The sequence below is a fragment of the Colias philodice genome, chromosome 3, assembly GCF_061535455.1.
Source record: "Colias philodice isolate Cphi_HAF_F1 chromosome 3, ilColPhil1 Martin Lab GWU primary, whole genome shotgun sequence".
In the NCBI taxonomy this organism is placed as follows: Eukaryota; Metazoa; Arthropoda; class Insecta; order Lepidoptera; family Pieridae; genus Colias; species Colias philodice.
The window spans coordinates 10197548-10212475 of record NC_143088.1 but is presented as its reverse complement, the minus strand read 5'-3'; the positions used below and the strand labels follow the sequence as shown (position 1 = coordinate 10212475).

The window sequence follows — 14928 nt, the reverse complement described above, 5'->3', positions numbered from 1 at the left end:
CGTATTTTACCAAGAATTCTAGAAAAAAAATAGTACGTTTTAAAAAATTCAATAAAACTACAGCAAATTATTTAAATAAGAAATGTAATTGTACTTTTTAATAGAATGAAATACAAAATTTATCTATTATAATTAAATCACTAATTATCACTATCACCTATACATTTGGTATAGGTGATTATTACACAGCAGTGCCATGCTATCAGAGTCAATACACGCAACATCAGATGCAAGAGTCGAAGAATTGATTCTTTTGTACATACTTAAATTTAATTTGCACAACATGTCGCTGGATGGCTGGAAATCGATACATGATCCTGATTCCTTAACATGTTGTGCAGCCAACAAAGTTCCATTTACTGTATCTATCATTAATTTATTTCGAATTTTTGTTTTCATTAGATTGATGTGACTGAATACTCGTTCGCATTCGAAAAAAAGTTTAATGCTCGTTCAAGTTTAAATGGTTGGGTGCTCGGAGCAATTATCAAGCCTGGAGAAGTAACAATTAATTGAACAATAAAGCACTAGTTTGGCCTTTTTGGCTTATGGCAAAATGTCATGCGAAAAAAGAGAACAGATATAATATGTCAGTTCGACAGTTTGAAATGACATGGCCCATTTCAATTTGTTTTGATCACCAGTCTGGTGATCATCGCTTGGTTATTTTGATTATTTTGTTTGAAGTGAAAAACGAGTGTTTTAGTTTAATTTGTTATTTTATGAAAAGACAATTAACTAAAGATAACATGGCTTGTGTTGCTTACGGCTGTAAAAGCCGTAGTAATGTGAAATCGGACGAAGATAGAAATTTGTCATTTCACAGGTTAGTGATTTTGATCAATTTTTGGCTAATTGTATTATAAATCAGTGAATTTGCGTTATTTCCTAAATCATCTATGTTTTATCTACCCTTGATCATTTAAATGAAATCATAATTAGCTTATTTATGAGAGAAAATGCAAAATATTACTTCCATAGTGTTGTGCAATTATCGATACTTTAATAGAAACGAAATATTCAAATATACGTACTTTGCTAAGGTACTTTGACAATGACTGCTTTAAATCAAATAGGTTAGGAGAAAAAAGTTATTTAAGTATGGATTTTATTGTTATTTGCAGGTTTCTGGCTTGAGAACAATTAAAAGGTGTTTGGGTTAAAGCTATAGCACAGGGAAAATTGGAAGCCTTCAAAACATTCTCGGCCTTGTTCAAATCATTTCTAATCAGACGGGAAGAAAAGTAAAGTGCTTTGCAGAGATGCTGTGCGACAAGTTTAAGGTGGCATCTATTTTAAATAATAAATATTGTAATTTGGTAATTAAGTGTCGAAATAAAATGTTGTTAAAAAAATAAATGTTTATTTGTTTTATTTGAAGCAATTTATTTTAAACTTTTACCAATTTTTTCCTGTGGGAATGAGTTATTTTCCCGCGGTAAATTGTAGCCTATATTTTATTCTGATGTTTAAACTATATAATTGTAAAGTTCCATAAAAACTCATTCAGTAGTTTTTACGTGAAAGAGTATCAAATGTCCATCCATACTAATATTATAAATGCGAAAGTAACTCTGTCTGTCTGTCTGTTACTCAATCACGCCTAAACTACTGAACCAATTTGCATGAAATTTGGTATGGAGATATTTTGATACCCGAGAAAGGACATAGGCTACCTTTTATTGCGAAATATGTACCACGGGAAAGCCGGGGTGGACCTCTAGTTCTTATATATTTTTGCTTTTATAATATTAGTAGGATACGACTATTGATTCGTAAAAAGATCAACCAAGTGGAAGTCAGATTCGCGCACGAAGGGTTCCGTAGGTATAATTCTATGAATGAATCTATGAAAACAGGAAAAAATACGTACCTTTTTACGAAACCATAAAAACAACCTAAACCGAAATACCTAATAATATTTTTTATAAATACCACTACCATACAATGCAAGGCAGTCAATACGCATCGTAAATGAATAATTCCAAATTAAAAGAATCTTAAAATTTGGAATTACCTATCCATAATTCAAAATTAAACGAATCTTAAATTATCTTCAAGCAATTTTATATCTTAATTTTTTTATTTATCGATATTTTAGTATTCGATAAAGTGTCAAGCACTACCTTTTTAGAACAAAAAGTGGCTACATGTGGATTTGAATGCCAAGCAGATAATAGTGTGTTGTCTCTTTCTATCGCATTAATAAGGGTATTGAATAAAAGAGAGCCACTATATAAGAAACGTTCAATTAATTGTTACTTCTCCAGGCTAGTTAATTGCTCCGAGGTTGGGTGAGTGCATTATGAATAAAAAAAAAGTTTAAGGCTCGTTCAAATCTGTAGATTGTTATTGTTTTTATAAATCAACAAATAAAATTAATCGGAATATTTTTTTTCCATGTTATTCTAATATTTGAAAAGATCGTATATTTTGCGTACGATTAGGAATTTACGATCGTACATCGTACCAAAGCCAAAAAGGTCGTATAAATACGATTTAAATAGTACGGTTGGCAACACTGGCATAGACTATAGAAATTAGACAATCACAGAGTATAAATGTTTAAATGAAAAATTCACAGAGTTTGTAATATAATAGAATTTAGATTAGATAATTGCCCCCAGTATTTTATTTTTTATTGACGTTATAATTAAATTCTTATTACAATGAACAACTAGAAGTTAAAAATTTCATTAAATATGGATTTAATATTGTCCTGGATATTATTTTGTTTCAATGACACTCGATATCATTAGAATTAGAATAAAAATTAATATGGTGCACAATATTTAAACAGAACCAATGTCCAATATAGCCTACAGGAACTATACTTTATTATATTATTGTAATTAATACCGAAATTCAAATTATAAATTTCTAATGTGTAATATACGTTGTTTTTCGTTGTTTCTAATATACGTTGTTTACTTTATTGACAAATATGTGACACATGTGCGAATTTTTATTTTTTTGTGTAATAATGACAATTGACATTGACTTTCTGAGTTCTGTATTGTTCATTATCCGTATCGTATCATGAATGGAAATTGGAAATTAGAAAGCTAGTACAATCGTGTTTTTGTAACATTTATAATTACTGCATTGTGATGCTAATATAGTAAAGATGGATTTAGCGAAATCTTTATTTAGTTCGCGTGATCACGTCGGGTATGTGGGCCGTGAAGAGCATGAACGTAAAATTAGTGCAGCCTTAGCAGATGACGACCCAGAAGATGTAATCGATGCTATCCGTGGTATGAACGTCGCTGACGAACTATTGCCAGCACCCGGGGGTCCCTTCTCAGCGCTTACAGCTAGCATGGTACCGCAGGATATCATGGCTAAACTCGCACAACCAGAATCAGAAGGTCACGGAGGACTGCCCGACTACAGGTTTGATGAATTCGGCTTTTGTGTGGATGAAGAAGATGGGCCAGAACAAAGTTCCAACAAACTACTTGCATCTGCATTTGTGGAGGATGACCAACACCGACTCCAATGGGAATTTTATAGCAAGGAGATTAATTTTTCGGAACAAGAAAGTAAAATGGTAAAAACTGAGAAGCTGCAAAAGATGGTGAAAGATGGAATACCACACTCCCTCAGGCCTCAAGTGTGGATGCATCTGTGTGGTGCTAATAGGAAGAGAGCTACAACTGAAATTACATATCATGAAATTGTGAGGGCATCCAGTGATGACGGTTTGGTAACAAGTAAACAAATAGAAAAAGATCTGGTACAAATATTACCTAACAATGTTTGCTTTTCACATCCAACTAGCACTGGTGTGCCCCGCCTACGTAGAATATTAAGAGCTCTAGCTTGGCTCTACCCTGATATTGGTTATTGCCAGGGTACAGGAATGATTGCTGCATCCCTTTTACTTCTCATGGAAGAAGAAGAAGCCTTTTGGATTATGTGCACCACTGTGGAAGACCTCTTGCCAGCATCATATTATTCCTCAACATTGATTGGTATACAAGCTGATCAAAAGGTACTCAGAAGCCTTATATCTTCATATCTTCCTGGGATTGACCAAGTATTGAACGCACATGACATTGAACTCTCTCTCATCACTATGCACTGGTTTTTGACTCTTTATGCAAATGTTGTACATATGAAAATTTTACTTAGAGTTTGGGATCTCTTCTTTCTTGATGGTTCCATAGTTCTATTTAAAGTAACATTGGCTATGTTGAAGATTAAAGAGAATAGATTCACAGAAATATCAAACTCAGCTCAAATATTTAATGCATTGTCTGATATCCCTGGAGAAATAGATGATGTGGAATTACTGATAAAAACAATTGACGAGGTTTGTGGTGAGACATTAAGCCCTGCACTAATAGAAACACACCGCAGGCGACATTTAGCTTATCTGATGGCAGATCAAGGAGCTTTAGTGGGTAACCCTAGTGCTGTCCCCAATCTTCCAAAACAACAACTCCAAAGACGCCAAATAAAGAGAAATAAATCAGTCATTCAGACTATTCTATTTGGAGATGACAGTAACAATGAGGATGCAGTATCAAAGAATGTAAAGCAAACAGAAATTCTTGTTGATCTTCGAGAGGCAATCTTGCAAGTTGCTAGACACTTCCTTGCTCTTGAGCCACAATTGGCATCAGAAGTCCAGCTTACTGCTGACTATACTATGCAAAGCCATGCAACAGACAGAGAAAGGTATGTCAATGTTTCACGTAGTAAAAGAAGAAGGGCTAAAGCTTTATTGGATTTTGAGAGAAGAGATGGTGATGAACTGGGTTTCAGGAAGAATGATGTGATAGAAGTCATCAGTTCTAGAGATGAGCACTGTTGGATTGGAGAGTTAAATGGCCTAAGAGGATGGTTTCCTGCAAGATTTGTAAAACTTTTGGATGAGAAAGGAGTAAAGTACAGCCGTGCTGGAGATGACTCAGTGACCGAAAAGGCCGCACATTTGGTAAGAGGTGTTTTAGCTCCTGCATTCAAAAGAGTTTTATTACATGGTATAAAAAGACCAAGCTTTTTAGATGGTCCATGCCACCCTTGGTTATTTATAGAAGAAGCATCATCAAGAGAAGTTGAAAAAGATTTTAATTCTGTCTATAGCCGCCTAGTTTTATGTAAAACATATAGATTAGATGAAGATGGTAAAGTTTTGACTCCAGAAGAATTACTTTATAGGTGTGTACAAGCAATAAATCTTTCCCATGACAATGCTCATGCACAGATGGATGTGAAATTGCGTACATTAATTTGTATGGGATTAAATGAAGAAGCTTTGCATTTATGGCTTGAAGTTTTGTGCTCATGTGTGGATGTAGTACAGAAATGGTATCACCCATGGTCATTCATTAACTCACCTGGATGGGTGCAGATTAAATGTGAACTTCGAATCTTATCTCAATTTGGTTTCAATTTGAATCCAGAATGGGAATTGCCTTTAAAGAAAGATACACAGAACCAACCTTTAAAAGAAGGGGTGAGAGATATGCTTGTTAAACATCATTTATTTTCATGGGACCTGTAGTTCCACAATATTTTATCCTCATTCTTTAGTAAGGTTTCCATTGATCTCGTATAAATTATTTATTAGTCGTAATTTTTACTAAATGTATCTTTTTTGCCTGCTTTAAAATTTTATTTATAAATAAATATCAATGTATGTATTTGTATAGTGTTTCTGTAAATACTAAAAAAATCGAAGAAGATAGAAATAATAATATAATATTTTTGTGTGTTGTAAGTTGTCCTGTGCACTTTTAGTAATAGTTTTTGATTAAGAAATATATTATATATTAATTAATTTTTTGTTTATTTTATTTATTCTTAGTTTACCCATTTGCCTGCTATATTTATGTATTAAATAATATACTCATATAAAAATTTGTTTTTTATTTCGATGTGTAGTCCAAAGTTATCAGACATCGCGATGTTTGATAACTTTGGACTACACATCTCAACATCTCAAAAAGGCAATGGAACATTCATATAGGTAGGTAAGTAAGAACTACCACAAGTACTTACTACGTGATAAGAACATTCTCAAACTTTTCTCACAATATTATTAATTTACTCAAATTATAAAATCTTGTAATCTCTGTGTAGTCTGTGTACTTTCTGAGTCGGATCTATTATAATTATAAACAGACGTTCGAACTGGTGCGACCGGACCACCGTACTCGTGCGGTGCGATCGACTCGCCACACGACCGCACCGCACCTAGGGTTGCCAGTATTTGATTTAAGGGTTAACAGCATCAAAAATACGAGTTTTAGTTATTTTTTACGGGAGATACTTAAAACAGCAATGTTAAATAGAGAAAATTTATTTTTGGCATTTATATTTGCTGTTGGAAGAAACAGCTTTTAATAGCTCTTCATTTTCTAAAGCGAATGTATAAAAATCTTTGCACGATAATTTAAAATTACATTTAATTAATTTGCAGCTTCGCCTTTACAGTTTCAATATTCAATCGGTTTCGGCTATCCGTCCAGGCATTGCCGCACAAAGAAAATATTCTTTGTTTAAAAATTATGATTAAATTTACGATTTTTAAAAAACATTTAAAATATTGGAATTTTCGCGGCCGACTGAGCTAAATAAATTCGTATAAAAAAATAGATACACTAGTGACTAGATAATTTATTACGTTGCTAATATATGAAGTGATTAAAGGCGCAAATTATCCCTTTTTGAAATTTTCGATATTGTCGATAGAGGCGAAAGTATTGTAATTTTTACTGATTTTCGTTTTTATTTTTTTATATTATATGCAGGCGTTAGTAGAAGCTCTGTTTAGTACCAAAAGAAACCTTGAACTGAGTTCTACATGTGACAAAAATACCACATTCTAGCCACGAAGTTATTACGAGATATAGATTTTCAAAGAATGTCAGGGTTGTCCCTAGTAAACAAAATTATATCTATATATCATCTATCTATTACCAAGTTTTTGTTACCAATTATATCATAAATCTTTGTAGAGTTCTAAAATTTATATTATTAATCTTTTTTCAGTATTAGCCACGTCATCCGACGCCATCGCCATTGATAACGATCGACCGACGTCCGTTTTCTTTGGCGGTAGAACTATGACTAAAGCTGTAATAAGTATATAGTCTATGACTAATGCGCTGTCCGGTGCGATCGCCCGTCCACACGCGCGAATTTGGTACGGTCCGCACCAAGTTCGGATGAAAAAACCATCGAACCAACCGTGTAAACTAAACAGACGTTCGAACTGGTGCGACCGGACCACCGTACTCGTGCGGTGCGATCGACTCGCCACACGACCGCACCGCACCTAGGGTTGCCAGTATTTGATTTAAGGGTTAACAGCATCAAAAATACGAGTTTTAGTTATTTTTTACGGGAGATAATTAAAACAGCAATGTTAAAATATAGAGAAAATTTATTTTTGGCATTTATATTTGCTGTTGGAAGAAACAGCTTTTAATAGCTCTTCATTTTCTAAAGCGAATGTATATAAAAATCTTTGCACGATAATTTAAAATTACATTTAATTAATTTGCAGCTTCGCCTTTACAGTTTCAATATTCAATCGGTTTCGGCTATCCGTCCAGGCATTGCCGCACAAAGAAAATATTATTTGTTTAAAAATTACGATTAAATTTACGATTTTTAAAAAAACATTTAAAATATTGGAATTTTCGCGGCCGACTGAGCTAAATAAATTCGTATAAAAAAATAGATACACTAGTGACTAGATAATTTATTATGTTGCTAATATATGAAGTGATTAAAGGCGCAAATTATCCCCTTTTGAAATTTTCGATATTGTCGATAGAGGCGAAAGTATTGTAATTTTTACTGATTTTCGTTTTTATTTTTTTATATTATATGCAGGCGTTAGTAGAAGCTCTGTTTAGTACCAAAAGAAACCTTGAACTGAACCTACATGTGACAAAAATACCACATTCTAGCCACGAAGTTATTACGAGATATAGATTTTCAAAGAATGTCAGGGTTGTCCCTAGTAAACAAAATTATATATATCATCTATCTATTACCAAGTTTTTGTTTATGTTTTAGTCGTTAGTTATAGTCGATATTTCAATATATTATTATAGGTAGGTACTTAATCCTTATATGTAATAAATTAACGGAACAAAAAAAATATCTTAGATTTATAAGACAATTCAATAATATCAAATTAATACAAATTAATCTCCTTTTTTTGTGAATATTTCGAGCATTGATCATAGTAATCTCATTAAAAGTCAAACCGAATTCTTTGAAAATCTATTTCTCGTAATAAATTCGTGGTTAGAATGTTGTATTTTTTTCTCATGTAGACCTCAGTTCAAGGCTTTTTTTGGTACAAGTACAAGTACAAGTTACAACCATTGAAAAGAAGAAAACGAAGAGAAAAGAATGGGCAAAATTATATTTAAAAGACAGGGATTCATTCAGACATATGCAGTCATATCATAAATTTTTGTAGAGTTCTAAAATTTATATTATTAATCTTTTTTCAGTATTAGCCACGTCATCCGACGCCATCGCCATTGATAACGATCGACCGACGTCCGTTTTGTTTGGCGGTAGAACTGTGACTAAAGCTGTAATAAGTATATAGTCTATGACTAATGCGCTGTCCGTTGCGATCGCCCGTCCACACGCGCGAATTTGGTACGGTCCGCACCAAGTTCGGAAGAAAAAACCATCGAACCAACCGTACCGTCAATAATAATAATTATGTCCGGCGGACCACTGTACACATGATCGAATATGGTCCGGAGCGCACCAAGGTCACGGTGCGGTCCGTACCAAATTCGAACGTCTGTTTATAACTTACCGTCAATAATAATAATTATGTCCGGCGGACCACTGTACACATGATCGAATATGGTCCGGAGCGCACCAAGGTCACGGTGCGGTCCGTACCAAATTCGAACGTCTGTTTATAACTTTTTGTTAAGCGTCTAAAGCGTCTTATTCACGGTCAATCCCCGACGTACGTCGGCTCAAGGCCGCGGTGCTGGATGTATCCTACTGACGATCGTGCGCGCATCAAGCATGGCTAGGGTTGCCAACTTTTATTTGAAGAAATAGAGTATATCTGATTTTAAAGGAGGTAAATAAAGAGTAAATAAATATTTTTAAAAATGTATTTTTTTGTACTTTTTGCAGTAACTAAGAATTTTTCATTATTTTTAAATGAATTATATGAATCCAAACATTCCAAATCTAAATTTATATATTTCAAGAGCTCATTTTTAATTAATTTTTAATGAAGCTCGATTTCTCTCTTCCCGCCACTTCACATTCATGACCGAAAAGACTCTTTCAGTAAATGCTAAAGTGGCGGGAACAGAGAGTATATAGCTAATCATTTTTTTTTAAACAAACAAATTCGTCAAGATATTTTTTTAAATAAATTTCCATTTTTCTGCAGTGGACTTTTGCATAAAATCTGTGTTATTCAACAATTCGCCTTGGAGTTCTTTTAAAATAATAACTTCTGAATATAAACTGTCCATGTGTACAAGGTTGATCCAAAAGTAATGATAATTGGGATTTCCTGTGTACATAAAAATCAAAATAACCGTTTCTTGCTTGCTCATGTACTCACTAAGTTATCACAAAAAAATCATATCAATAGGCCACGTTTCCAAGTATTTACATTAATTTCTGTTGGCAACACTAATCTGCTGTACGTCCGCGCTATTCACTGTCCATCTGCACGACGTTCGCGGTGGTGGGGGTGCTTGCTGGATGAAAAGTTGGTCGTGCACATCCAGCAAGATAATAATAATAATTATTGACGTACGTCAACGCTATTCACTGTCGTTTTGCGTCGTGCATCGTGTATGACCTTGGCGGGACGTACGTCAAGATGGACCGTAAATAAGACGCTTTAAATTTGTTATCTTTTTATTTAATGGCAACACCGTGAAAATTGTCTACGTCAATTTGACATATGATTTGACAATCGAATCAAACTTCTCTTCAAATTTGGAAGTCAAACGTGCTTGTTCTCTTCGAGCTAAGGCCTACAGGCGACTTGCACTTTTATATTGAAAAAATGGCATCAAAGGCTGAATTAGCTTGTGTATACTCTTCCCTCATCCTGGTTGACGATGATGTCGCCGTAACTGTAAGTAACAAACTTAAAGTTGTTGAAAGAACTACAATATTTTGTGTTTTTAGGTTATCTATACCCAAACACATACCGTTCATCGAAAATCCGTTTTCATCAATTTATCCAAACATTGTTACTATCGTATTATTGTGAAGTTAGAATCTTGAGTGCTCAAAGTAAATGTATGAAATGATATTTCAGTGAAAAGTGTACACGTGACGTTGTAAAATGTAAATATTGTTGTCTGGTGTAGGGTGAGAAGATTTCGACCATCTTGAAGGCTGCGGGTGTCGATGTGGAGCCCTACTGGCCGGGTCTTTTCGCTAAGGCCCTAGAAGGCGTAAATGTACGTGATTTGATCACGAACATCGGATCAGGCGTAGGATCCGCGCCGGCCGCCGGTGGCGCGCCCGCTGCCGCCGCCGCGGCGCCCGCTGCTGAAGCCGCCAAGGAAGAAAAGAAGGAAGAAGAACCCGAGGAATCTGATGATGACATGGGCTTCGGTACGTTTCATTCATTATTCTTTTAAAAACATGGTTTTACCATATTAGTAAGACATAAAGATATTAACTTATTTATAATAATAAATTTAGAACTGAACAGGTTGAACAAACTTAATTTATGAACTAGAGGCTGGTTTGAATGTAATAATCTTTTTATTAAAGTAGACTATATTGTATGACATGGACAAACCTGGGAGGTGCTGCGTGTTCAAGATACATATAACTTTCAGTTCTGTACAACTTATGTGTTGATTTATAAGCAATTCAAAAGAAACTAGTCAATCAGTTGACATTTATTTATTTAAAATATTTAAATTAAATTCTACGCTATTCTATTATAGTACCATTACAATGATGTTTGCATGTATTAGCTTCGGAAACTCATGACCGATAACAACTATACCTGAGTATATAACTTCCACATTATGTTATTTGTATGATTAAAACCAAAAACTAATTGTTCTTTCTTTTGTTTCAGGTCTGTTTGACTAAAAAGCTTTATTTTCAAAGCTTTTATTCCATAAAGCTTCACGAAGCTTAGGCATAAGGAAAATAATTTTATAAAATGTAAAAAAATTGAAATATATCTTTTATTTTCTCCATCCATTCATCCACCTTATTCTAGTATTGCAAATTAATTAAGTATATGAGATTGCTTGTTTTTATTGATTTTAATTATAATTATATTTGTTTTAGATTCTTAACATTTTCAGTAGTACCATGTAGTACTGACAAATCATTCAAAAATCAATTTGATTAGGATTTCCAATTGCAGGCATTGGGATGTCATAGCGATTGTTTAGTTTTTCTACGTATAATTTTAACATTTCACTGAAAAAAGGCAAATCTTCGTAATATGTGTTACTTAGGTAACTAAAATTTATGAGTGCAAGGGATGTATTGGTATTTATGCTTATCATTCAATCATGCCATAAAGAGTGAATGCATTTTAATGAATTTGGCTATCTAGTAAAGACTTAAAGATAGCAGAAATTAAAGTGATTATGCTTTGCTTTCCTCTGTTTTTGGGAGTTGATGAATGCACATACATAGGCTTTGCAAATAATTCCAATTCAATATTATTACATCTGACTAATCCTACATAATGTGAGACCTACCACTCCTTTTAATTTTTATCTTTTTTTAAACAGCCTATATTGTCTAGCTGTCAGAGTATACTCAAATTGTATCATTGAAATAAATAAAACAAATTATTTTATCTATAGTATATTTTTAACTAGTTAGGTACATCTATGATATTATATTCTAATTAGCCCCACATGGCTCTCTGGACACCAGATAATTTGTTGTAGTCAGCAAGGTGTCTCCACACAATACGACTCAATCTCCATTCTTTTACAACTCCACGGGGCCTGAAATAAAACAAAAATTAATTTAGTGTATAGGTAGCTTGGTAAGATCTTTTCTTACAGGCTTTCTCATTGTTTTCTTTTTATGTTTAATAGATTTTTATTCAGTTAATAAGGGCGTTTGTTGCAATGGGGCTGCCATGAACAAATGTTTAAAAACTCATTTATAAAAACTATTTATTTATTTAAAAATTTATTTATTTAAATTAATAAAAACTTGAACTTACCTTGAGGTAACAGCACATCTGTTGTTGATCCTTAGAGGAGTAGCATTCAACTCGAACTTATTTATTTCTTTATCTGCTATTTCCCTAACTTCCACTGGTAGAATGGTATTCTTTCTCAAAGCATTAATTCTTGTCCGTTCTAAAAAGTGTTCGGCACATAAACGGCGTCGTTTAACATCACGGATCATCCAACGATTTGCCCATTTATTTCTAAGTTGTTGAAACTGAAATAATTTTATGTTTATTTAAAAACAGGAGACTGAAATGTAGGTTATCTATATTTATTTTTAGTGTATAGTGTATACTTACTCCAAAGCCAGGAATATCCTGTGTTTTCCAAATGTATTTACCAAAATTTGCAACACTACCAAAATTCATATTTTGTACTGGGTGCCCTAATTTCTATAATATTTAAAAAAAAAATAAGTAATCCAATTTTCTTTCGGCCAAGAGGTACCAATTTTTTGACTTTGAGTTTTGAGCTTTGACAAATGGAATTGAGAACTACACAGATAACTACTAGAAGAACTAATTAAGTAATTAGTTAATGCTAATCACAGAGTATATATATATGATCGTATTTTATCTAAATAATAATTAATTAATTAATTAATTGTTAAAAGTATAAGATAAATTTTGTGATTTAAATCACAAAATTTATCTTGGAAACTTATTTTTGATATTAAATTCATTTGACGTTAGCTCTCTTTGAGCCGAGCCTGAAAAAAATATGAGAATGAGTGTCAGGGTTGGATTTCGTAGTATAATTATACTATTTGTACCATATTTTCATGCTTTGTAGTATGTAGTATCGTAATACATGTATACTATGCAAAAATACCATAATTTTATCCTGGGAACAAATTGTTTTATTGATTCAGTCAGCTTTCCTACAAATCCTACAATTGAGGGAATTTTTGTACATATGGCAACATTAAATCAGGCTAGCGCTCAGAGGAATAAACCTATAGAGTTCTTATATTGAGACAGAACAAAATACATATTTTCTAATCTACTTACTCTTAGTCAATAACAGCATAAGTCAGATTGAGATAGCGATAGAGTATCTGCACTGTCTTCAAACGTAGCGCGCCGGCAGTCAGTTTGTTTTCCAACCAGCTGGTGGGCTCAGTGCGTCAAGTGTTTTTAACGAAATATTTAGAAAATATAAAGTGTATAGTGTTTCTTTTTATTTGTCAGTGTGCTAAAATGACTATTGTATGTTTAGCTACCGGCTATTACTAGTCGAATGGGAGTTTTGGATGAAAACAATGAAAAAATATCTTTCCATCGGTAAGTGATTTTCAGCAAATTGATAAATATTTATGTTCTAACCCTATTTGAAGGTTATATCAAGCGCTTTTTTATAAGTTTATGTTGTAACTGTAACATTTACCCACTTTATGGGGTTGTGGAATACAAAAGAATTAAATAATTTTTAAAAAATGTCACAATATTATCAAGTTTGGCATTTTGTTTACCACCGTAGTGTTGTAACACATCTAGCGTATATTATCGATTTATGACAAAAAATCTATTTCATATTAACGTTGATTTATTTATTTTGTTTCTTATATCAGATTTATATGTAGTTGTTGTAGCAAATAATTGATGTATATTTTCTACAGCAGGAAAATAAAAAATACCACGTGGTTGTTTTATTTTACTTATCTGTTTAGTTTGTTGTTTCTCTTTTAGATTATTAATAAATTCATTTTGTTTTAGATTTCCAGAGCTAAATAAGAAATGGGTATAAAACATGAAACGTGTAGATTGGACGCCGTCGAAATTTGCTAGATTGTGTTCACTGCATTTCGAGCCTGCGTGTTATCAAGATGGATACTCTAGAAGAATTGTGCAATCTTACGCTTACGTTTTTTTTTGTTCCTTTAGATAATAAATACATTTGTGTGTGAGTGAATTTTTATTTGGAAATTTTTTTACACATTTACTATAAATATGTAACTATGTGAAAATTAAACGGTTGATTAAATGACAGTTCTCATAGATGAGAAACTACTATTGAAATACATACTTAATTGCGTTTTCAAAGAAAAACCCGCATAGTTCCCATTCCTGTGGGATTTACGGGATCAAAAGTAATTTTTCCAAATTTCATTGTAATCGGTTTAGTAGTATTCGCGTGAAAGAGTAACAAACATCCATCCTCACAAACTTTCGCTTTATTAGTAGGATGTAAGGAAAATGTTTTCTTTAAAACTGTCCTTTTATGAACTTTTTAAAATTCATGCTGACTGTGCCTTTCTCCTCACTCCTTTAACTTTATTGATCTTTATTTTAAATTATGTAGTTATATTTCAAGTTTTAAAATTTATTTTAAAATATACTAGCTTTCCGCCCGCGTTTTTAAAGAAAATCCCGCACAGTTCCCGTTCACGTGGGATTTCCGGTATAAAACCTATCCTATGTGTGTATGTACAAAATTTCATTGTAATCGGTTCAGCAGTGAAAGAGAAAGTTATCCATTCTCGCATAATTTCGCATTTATTATATTCGTAGGATTAAACAAATAATGTATGTATTCAACTGAAATTTATGATTAATTTTGTTTTTTTTTATTACACGAAACCGTAAATGCAAAATGCATTCACGATTTTATCGATTGAAGCACATCCCATCACTATCACCTTCTATCTATCTAAATACGTACCTATAGTAAAAATGGTGCCATGACTATGTTGAAACGTAGCTTGTAGTCTATAGCTATCTCATTC

General features: G+C 33.0%; 3 protein-coding genes and 1 long non-coding RNA gene across 4 annotated transcripts; 3 read left to right on the top strand and 1 right to left on the bottom strand.

Annotated features, from left to right (window-relative positions):
- Positions 1-483: 483 nt before the first annotated feature.
- LOC149489980 (uncharacterized) lies at positions 484-13912 on the top strand. The gene is made up of 3 exons (XR_016318372.1): positions 484-826; positions 1125-2294; positions 13149-13912. It is a non-coding gene; the product is annotated as an uncharacterized LOC149489980 (long non-coding RNA).
- Positions 3004-5786, top strand: LOC149489983 (small G protein signaling modulator 3 homolog). Its single transcript, XM_089714776.1, has one exon. The coding sequence runs from the start codon at positions 3128-3130 to the stop codon at positions 5513-5515; it is 2388 nt and encodes a 795-aa protein (XP_089570902.1). The 5' UTR covers positions 3004-3127; the 3' UTR covers positions 5516-5786.
- Positions 9946-11178, top strand: RpLP1 (Ribosomal protein LP1). Its single transcript, XM_089714774.1, has 3 exons — positions 9946-10108; positions 10347-10596; positions 11075-11178. Exons 1-3 carry the CDS (start codon positions 10037-10039, stop codon positions 11086-11088), a joined length of 336 nt encoding a protein of 111 aa, XP_089570900.1. The 5' UTR covers positions 9946-10036; the 3' UTR covers positions 11089-11178.
- mRpS14 (mitochondrial ribosomal protein S14) lies at positions 11808-12680 on the bottom strand. The gene is made up of 3 exons (XM_089714773.1): positions 12503-12680; positions 12194-12417; positions 11808-11969 (listed from the first exon to the last, which is right to left on the bottom strand). Exons 1-3 carry the CDS (start codon positions 12569-12571, stop codon positions 11867-11869), a joined length of 396 nt encoding a protein of 131 aa, XP_089570899.1. The 5' UTR covers positions 12572-12680; the 3' UTR covers positions 11808-11866.
- Positions 13913-14928: the final 1016 nt, after the last annotated feature.

What these genes read in the sequence shown, in the direction of transcription:
- RpLP1 (XM_089714774.1), top strand. Translation starts at nt 10,037, where the DNA reads ATGGCATCAAAGGCTGAATTAGCTTGTGTATACTCTTCCCTCATCCTG. An exon ending in ACGATGATGTCGCCGTAACT is followed by an intron (nt 10,109 to 10,346) that starts GTAAGTAACAAA and finishes TGTCTGGTGTAG; the next exon opens with GGTGAGAAGATTTCGACCAT.
- LOC149489983 (XM_089714776.1), top strand. Translation starts at nt 3,128, where the DNA reads ATGGATTTAGCGAAATCTTTATTTAGTTCGCGTGATCACGTCGGGTAT.
- mRpS14 (XM_089714773.1), bottom strand. Translation starts at nt 12,571, where the DNA reads ATGAATTTTGGTAGTGTTGCAAATTTTGGTAAATACATTTGGAAAACA. An exon ending in AGGATATTCCTGGCTTTGGA is followed by an intron (nt 12,418 to 12,502) that starts GTAAGTATACAC and finishes AAATTATTTCAG; the next exon opens with TTTCAACAACTTAGAAATAA. An exon ending in AGATGTGCTGTTACCTCAAG is followed by an intron (nt 11,970 to 12,193) that starts GTAAGTTCAAGT and finishes GTTTTATTTCAG; the next exon opens with GCCCCGTGGAGTTGTAAAAG.